Consider the following 8978-nt stretch of genomic DNA (forward strand, 5'->3'; position numbering starts at 1 on the left):
CATAATATATAGCAAAAATATGACAAACACGTATTTTCGGACAAAATATCCATAATGCAAAACTTATTCATAAAGGGAAAATAAGTGTAGAAGTTTATGTCATATGAAAGCTACTGCCCAGCCATTCATTATGTAAATCTGATGAATTTTCGTGTGTGTTGTGTGTGGTGGTGGTGGGATGGGTGGGGTTGGGACGGAAGACAGTTGAAATTCACGACTGTAAGTTGGGCTAAGGTAAATTAATGGACAACTTTCATGAAGTGTTATCTTCCCTTTTTCGTTGCCACCAAGCTGTGTTTTTTTCTGAACAGTAGCGCATAGCGATCAAAGATACGTATGGATGAAAGCACTGTTAAACTCTTTAAAATGGCGCCAAAATCCATTGATGGACTTTTAAAGCCGTACCCTTTCAGTGCAGATTTGGTAGGTCCGTCCACAAAGGCTCCAGTTTCCCTGCGTACGATTCCAGTGTGGTTGACTATTGATTCATTGATGGACTTTTAAAGCCGTACACTTTCAGTGCAGATTTGGTAGGTCCGTCCACAAAGGCTCCAGTTTCCCTGCGTACGATTCCAGTGTGGTTGACTATCACTGTTACCAACAACTCCAAGGGACGAACACAAAAGCAAATATTTCCACCGGTAAGGGACCTCTGTATTGCCAACTACAATACTTGGTCACTTATTTTTCCTGTGCAGCCCATATCTCTGCCACCCATTAATGAAGTTTAAATACGGATATATGCATATTGTCAGGACTTCTATGTCTGATTACTTTCTGGAGTTTTGTTGTTGTTTTTTTTTTGGTGGGGGGGGGGGGGGGGGGGGGGGGGGCTTCAAAATATTCCGAATACATGAGAACAGTGTGTACTAACAGTTCTGACTAACTGACGAGCCATTCGGTAAGTGCAGACTTCACCTACGCATTTCACATTTATTTGATCTCTGCATTAGCTTAAACTTGGGTTGTAGTGTTGGTATGGTACTAGAAATCAAAATAGTAACACCCTCACTAATTCACCATGTGACATGCTGAAACACCTGTTCATAAATCTGATCTGACATCTTCTTCAAACCAGTAATGCTAAATATGAGTTTAATTAACACTACACGTGGTCAAGATACTCCCTCCCCACCCCCGATTCCCCTTTCTGAAAAATTACCTAGTCAAAACACAGCCTTTGAAAGTTTACAGCTTTGAACAAAAGAATTATTATTTGTAAAACACATATAATCCCATGAGATCCCGTCAGAAGAAATGGTGTGTTATTTTCATTCTCAAGTATACCCCAAAACCCTGATCAAATGACTGGACAATCATACTATAATGTTTGATGGCCGTAGGTCTTAAGAAGTGTTCTGAAGCTTCAAGCAACTAATTGTCTTCAGGTCACAGTGACTTTCACCTATTTACTAAGAAAACAGTTATTACAGAATTATGCTACAAGTTTGATAATCGTAGGCTTAAATTATTGACCGGATCTTGAAGAAAAGGCGGCTTCTATCTTCAAACTTAACTTTGGTCAAAGTCAATACTCCAGCATACTTAAAAGTCTCAAGGTCACTTTCACCTTAGATGTAATAACCTCCAAAACAATAGGATATGTCTTGTTGAATATGATAGCTACAGGTCCAACTGTTCAGAAACTACTTTCAGAGTCAATGTGAACTTGACCTTTAAAATAACGGCCCTAAAATCAAACGAGTTCATCAACGGTCCACAAGCAATCATCCTGTGAAGTTTGGTAAATGTAGGTCCATACCATTTTAAGAAAATGACTGGAAACTTTTTTAAGTCTTGATGTTACTCTGACCTTTACCATGAACCTGCTGACTACAGCAATCATCCTTTAACTGCTGTAGGTACAAGTGTTATTATTGGGAACTGCTGGTAAGCTCTCTTACCGACAAAAGTATAGAGCATGTGTAAAAATAAAAAATACCTGGCATTTGAGCAGATAAATATAACGTGCCCATTTATATAGTCCATATTTATGTTTAGACATAATTGTTTAGACATAATTTGCTGCCACAATCCTTAAATGTTGAAATTTTGATATTGTTTGTAAGTACTCACCGGGCACTCATTAATCTTCGCCAATATTTTCATGCGTTTTTGTAATATTTATTTTCTGAAAATATCTAAAATAACCGCCACTTAAACATATTTTGTGGACCGATGACACGGTGGCATAGTGGCAAGGTGTCTGACTTCCACGCATGTTACCATGGGTACGAAATCACCTCCGACCATTTTTTAAAAATACAATGTAAGGTAATCGATTTTGCTTTTATTCTAAAGTTATTTTATGTAATATATTTCATGAAATTACAACTGTTTTCTCTCATAGTCTTTATTTTCAAGAAATATGTACAAAATTTGACATTATCTATGTATATGTTGTTATTTGCTGATGATATTGCATTGTTTTCTACTGATCCGAATAGCTTTTAAGTTTAGCTAGCTATTATTTATACGTATTCAGAAAAATGGGGTCTTAAGATGAACGTTCAAAAAACCAAAATATGTGTATTTGAGAAAAGAAAAAGCCGCCATATTTTAACTGGTTTAACAATAGTGAAAGAATCGAAGTTCTAAATCATTTTGAATATTTAGGAGTTGATTTTCCGTATACTGGTGTAATGGAAAATGCTGTTAAAGTGCTCTCCGAACAGGCCTTTAAGGCATATAGTTGCTTATAATCATTATTTACTCGTGTACACTGAGCTTTCTTTATTTGATACCATGATTGTACCAGTTCTTACATAATGTTCGGAGGTGTGGGGCATATATGAGTTTACAGAAATTGACAAGTTACACATAAAGTTTTGTAAAACAATACTTGGAGTTCATCAACAGGCACCTAATTTAGCAGTTTATGGGGAACTGGGAAGGTTCCTGTTATCAGTTATTTGTAAACAAAGAGCATTAAAATATTGGTTAAAAATAATGCAAAATCCAAATTCCCCTATGTACAGAACTTTTATTGAACAGTGTAATAGCAACAATGATAGCTATCAAGCGTTTATTAAACAGTCTTGGTTATAGTGATATTTGGAATATGCAAATTATTTACCAGTGTTTAAACAACGCATTTGTGACCAGTTTATCCAAAACTGGCGTACTTCCGTCCATTTTATGTCCAAGTTAGAATATTATAGTAAATTCGAAACTAGAGTTTTGTTTTGAAAAATATATTGATGTTGTAACAAATGATGGATTAAGAAAAGAACTGAGTTGTTTCAGATTAAGCTTTTACAAGTTGGAAACTGAATTAGGTAGATTCTCAAGTACCGTTAGAAATGAAAGAATATATAAAATGTGTGATTCTAATTGTATTGAATCAGAATACCATTTCCTTCTTTGTTGTCCACGTTATGTTGATATACGTAGAAAGTATTTTGGAAATATATCTTGCCCAACGTTACAAAAAAATGTAAATATACTCTCTTCTACATGCAAAAAAATCTATGTAAAACACTGCATTTTTTTTTAAAGGATGCGTTTAAGCGTAGATATGAAACCCTTGAGCGCATAGCTGCTTCTTAAATTTGCTGTATACATGTATTGACAAATAAGAATTATGTCTATCATGATAGTCTCTACTTTATGATATGTTGAAAATGTATATAAATATGCATGTATTATGTATGTGTGTGTATGTTCAAGTTGTATTTATGTTAACTGGCCAAAGGCATTGATTTGCTGATTTGCCAAATAAAACTGTAATAAATTCTATGCACAGTATAACTTAAATACTTTGAGCAATTGTCTAAATGAAATTCTTAATCGAAGTCGAAAAACACTTTTTTAAAAGAATAAAATATCCTTTTTCTTAAAAATGTGTCACGATATATACAAAATTAAACCCATGCATTTCATTCTTTAGGATAAGTGTTTTCTTTATCTATGCATTAACCAATATTTTAATAAGTGTTTTATAGTACAAATGTCTTTATCAATCACTTCTATTGTAGATAAAACTTTGTTTCAATTTAATACTCATTGTTATCAATTTTTATCACACTTTAAAAATGGAAAATAAAATTGTTTTTAAAAAGGAAAAAAATGTTTATCTACTTTAAAAATTTACTTATCTATATGAAACAAATGCAAACTCGTGTAAAAGGAATATGTGTTTCCCTTATCATAAGCAATTTACAGATAATTTTCTAATCATGTTTATTATCATGCTGATTTCTCTCTGCCATAGAGTGAGGTGCATGTAATTATAATTATCTATTAAATAATGCATGCCCTAGAGGTTTCCTGGCTTACAAAGAGCAATATTCCGTACAAATTCGGTTCAGTGTTTATTAAACATATGGTTTATAACAAGAAGCTTTCAAGATAGTTTACATCCATATATATATATACCAAGCTTGTATTACGCTTAAAGTTCTTCCAGTACAGTCAGTACGTAACCTTACGACACTTATTCACTGTTCAAGGTTGTTAACATGCTGAAGATACTAACGTCAAGCCCATTTTACACCTATCCGAGGTCTGGCAAGTCGTTTTTAGATTTGTTTGTTTGTTTTGGGTTTAACGCCGTTTTTCAACAGTATTTCAGTCATGTAACGGCGGGCAGTTAACCTAACCAGTGTTCCTGGATTCTGTACCAGTACAAACCTGTTCTCCGCAAGTAACTGCCAACTTCCCCACATAAATCAGAGGTGGAGGACTAATGATTTCAGACACAATGTCGTTTATCAAATAGTCACGGAGAACATACGCCCCGCCCGAAGATCGAACTCACGACCCCGCGATCCGTAGACCGACGCTCTACCTACTGAGCTAAGCGGGCGGGTTAGCGTAAAGTAAAACTGTTAAATGTTAAAAGGGGCATACCTTATACCGAGTGCAATTAAATATCTTCAGAAACCATGTGTAAATGAATGATTGAATAAAAAGGAACAAATAAAAGAAACATCCAACATCACCAATCAGTGAACTTAAAGAACACAACACATATGGCGCCGCAGCAGCAAGCGAATTCGCTGCGAAAACCACGCTTTATTAGCTTCTTTCTTGATTATTTTACACGCACTTATATTCACAAGACAACATCAACTCTCAAAATTTCAGCTAAACAAGTGAAATTCACGTTTTATTTTTTATCAATTTGTTGTTGTACAATTTTGGGTGAATAGCGATTTATTATAGACTGAAGTTATTATAGGTGATTAATCGCCCAAAACGGAATAGTTCGATATATGTTCTTCTTGAAAAATGTAATAAGTTCTTTAAATTGAATAAAAAAGACATGGATCTAATATTTCTGTTATCTATATTCTCTATATGAATATTTGTGTTTTTACAAACAGACACTGTATTTTTCATTGGTATCATCATAGTAAATTTTAATTAAGCAGATGAAGGGTTGCATGCCCAGCTCGTCAGTGTGTTTCAAGACACTTTCCAACTCACAAGGTTAAATGGGGACTGTCCCAATGAAAGTAACAGAGCAAACACATTAAAACTGTTGCACAATATTCTTAAGCCTTTTTTATATACATGTATGTGGTTAGGATTTATAAAAGACTGCTTCAATAAACGTTAGTAACATAAAAGATGAAATATTTGCTTTACATATTAAGCTATGTTTTATATAATACCCGTGAAGTTGTTCGTTTGTATCTCTTACATTTCGTTTCGTTCCGATATAAGGGATACTAAAACGGAGAAAAAAGCGATGTAAATATGTGTTGTATTTGTTTGAGTATTTATACTAGTCATGCAATTAAACATATGCTGTAAAAGTCTCTTTAGAATACCCTTGCCTGAATCTCTTACATTTCGTTTCGGTTTAAGGGATATTAGAATGGCGAAGGCAAAATGTTTGATTTGTATGAAATTTAGGTGTCGTTGCTTTTTTTTTTTTGCATTTTTTGTTGGCTTTTTTTTTGTATGAATATGTATAAACTTTGCATCTTTTTTTTCAGAATTGTTACAATGTACAGTTGTTGATTGATCTATGTTTATGATTTTTGAAGATTAACAAGATTAGTGTTGAACTAAAAGTTGCAATTATGTATATGTACATACGCAGAATTTAGTAGCCAAAGATCAGTTATTTTGCTAATATATATACATTGTATATGTGTTTACTTGGATATATTCAATATTGTCTGAAATTGTATTTATATGTGTAATCTTCATATGTATACACTATTTAACTCGAAATTGCGACTAAGGATCTTGCCTTTTATCAGCAAAGTTGGACGTCTATTTGTCTGTCAAAGGCCAAAACTGTTAATAGGCCTTGGACAGTATAAAATGTGAATTAGATACATTTGCCTACACATCCATTGTACACAGCATGTAGAAACTTGAACATATTATGTCATACATCGGTGTTTTACATACCCTAGCCCCTGCAACTACTCCAGATTTCAAACTGTACCAATAAGTGTAAGTGCTCAATGTGAAATAAAATTATTCAAGTGTGGCTGGATTTCAATTTTCATCATTTTCTTCAAATTCAACGTCAAACTTATTTTGACATTAGGCCCTACCGTTACTGGTCGAAACACTTAAAATTTTTACTAAATGAATTATGACCGGAATGCCACTTGTCTTAATTTAAACATAAAAGAAATGGACCCATTGAGAGTCAGTGGTGCATTGGTTAGCAGTTTGTGCTACAACATTCGATTCCCAGTCACTGCTGATTTCCCGATTACAATACAGTGTTAGGTGATTAACTTATATGGGTAATGCTTCTAACAGTATCGGTCTACACCGGATGCTTGGTAGGTTAATAGGACAATTGTCGCGGGCTAGGGCAGAAATAAAGTTTTTTTTCTATTCAAGATGTGGAATTTAGCCGACTACCCGCGTCGAAATATATACTTTAACCGTTATTGTTTCATATACAAGTTACTACATACTTTTCGCAACCAGTATTTGCTGTTCAGCTATCAATAGAAACCATAGAAGACCATATATGTAACGTAGCCCAGACCTTGCACATGAAATACTGAAGTCGGTTATATATTTATGTACTTTATTTGAGTTTTGTACAAAACAATAGTAATAACGTTATTACAATATAGAATCTCTTTCTCACAATCATTATACATGTACATGAGAACAATACATACCGAACGTGAAAACATTCTATATGATGTTGTATTATTAACAATCTTACAGTCTAATTGTACAAAAGTAAAAAGAAAACAATTGAACACAACGAATATCATAAGATATTAAATACCTCAAACAATTACAAAATATAAATAACAAATTCTACAAAACTAAATTCACTAGACTGGTATATGTAAAGTAATTATTCAGCTTTTTCAGATGTTTTACAAATTATAAATGTATTGCAATAATACGGTAATTTAGAATGATAAAACAAAGTTGTACCATTCAATGCAGATGATTACTTTATGACAAAAGATCTGTAATAGATGGATATCTGTTTTTCTTTTTTTCTTGTATCACACAGCTGCATCCTGATTTGACCTTTATGAAGCTCCAGCCTATCTCGCCGCTTTTTACTGTCCTTGCATACGTGTAACTGTGAGTTGTTTGACAGGACGATTTGAACTTTCTGCTGCCAACACCAGCGCATGAACACTTTTCCACATCACAGAAAGACTCATAGAACAATTGATCAAGTGCAAGTTTTCCTATGTGTATCACTGGATACACATTAACAATGTTACCGAAAATGTCTTCTGCTGTTTTTTTGGAGACATAACTTGTACGAGTAGGACACGATTTTTGTTTCAGTCCTAAACTTTGGTGTCTTTTGACTTTTCTACGAGATCTTTTGACTTTCAATAGTTTTGTTACATTTCGGTCTTTCTTCTTTTCCTTTAGAACTCTTTGCTTATCATAGCGTATATTTGTTTTTGCTCTTGCAGTTGTTTCTGGAACAACTATTTCCGTTGAAAACGATTTGTAATTTGCAGACATGTTTATTGTATCATGACCATTGTTCAGTTCGGGTGAAGATACAGTCTGGGCATGAAACTCTGTCGTAGTATGTTGTTCCATACTTGAAGGCATTGCAAATACAGTTTCCATGTTCAAACTCAAATGTATCAAGACAAGTATAGAAAAGCCCCTCTTTATTGCCTCTTTCATCTGTACATCAAAATAGAAAAATGAAAAACATTAAAACTAATGTTTCTATAAAATATTATGTATTATGTATAAACATTAAAACGCATCGTAGTGAATTGTATTTGTCTTTCAAAAAGTTCTTTTCTGAAACAAAATATAGCATGAATCTTTCTAAACTCGTAAAATATTTAAAAAGACAATGTTACAGCTTTACACTTATTTTGAAATTAAATCAAGTAACCCATTGACAAAAAATGAAACAAAATATAGATATTCTTTTATCTTACCTTATCTGTTTGATAATTTGAATTGGTGATAGATATCATGTTGATATTGATTCCTCTATTCTGTCTCAAATGTGAGTAAGGTAATTCCTCGGAAATTTTCACTTTTATAGCTAAATAGTGTACTGATACGCACGCGCAGTCGAATCTCGGAATGATCCAATAAAATATTTACTCTATAGTATGTAACTGTTATTGGTACTAATGAATTAGACCCACGGCTTGCTTACATGATATAGGAGAAAATATTCCTAATCAAACAGATTTATCTTAAAAGTACTCAAAATACATTATCGAAATCAAGCATACCTATAGAACAGAGTGTTGTGTTGATAATATAATAATGTATCTCAAAAGAATAAAATCTTTATTTGTCTTTCAGATGTGTATCATTACTCTTTCTAATCTGAACTCCCAAACAGTGGTTTTATTCAACGACTAAACAATATTAGAGATATATTATTTCTTTAAAGGCAGATTAGCTGTTTTGTTCAGAATAGTTTCCAAGATTTTAATACATAGGGAACATCATGACTGCCCATTGTGGTATTCAGTTTCATTTGTTAAAAGCGTAACCTGATACTATGATAACTTTCTTGCTATTTTCTTTTGAGA

General features: G+C 33.3%; 1 protein-coding gene across 1 annotated transcript; it reads right to left on the reverse strand.

Moving 5' to 3' along the window:
• Nucleotides 1–7395: 7395 nt before the first annotated feature.
• LOC123553080 (neurotrophin-7-like) lies at nucleotides 7396–8040 on the reverse strand. Its single transcript, XM_045342832.2, has one exon. The coding sequence runs from the start codon at nucleotides 8038–8040 to the stop codon at nucleotides 7396–7398; it is 645 nt and encodes a 214-aa protein (XP_045198767.2).
• Between the last annotated feature and the right edge of the window lie 938 nt (nucleotides 8041–8978).

Source organism: Mercenaria mercenaria, chromosome 4 (assembly GCF_021730395.1).
Source record: "Mercenaria mercenaria strain notata chromosome 4, MADL_Memer_1, whole genome shotgun sequence".
Classification (NCBI taxonomy): Eukaryota; Metazoa; Mollusca; class Bivalvia; order Venerida; family Veneridae; genus Mercenaria; species Mercenaria mercenaria.

What these genes read in the sequence shown, in the direction of transcription:
- LOC123553080 (XM_045342832.2), bottom strand. Translation starts at nt 8,040, where the DNA reads ATGGAAACTGTATTTGCAATGCCTTCAAGTATGGAACAACATACTACG.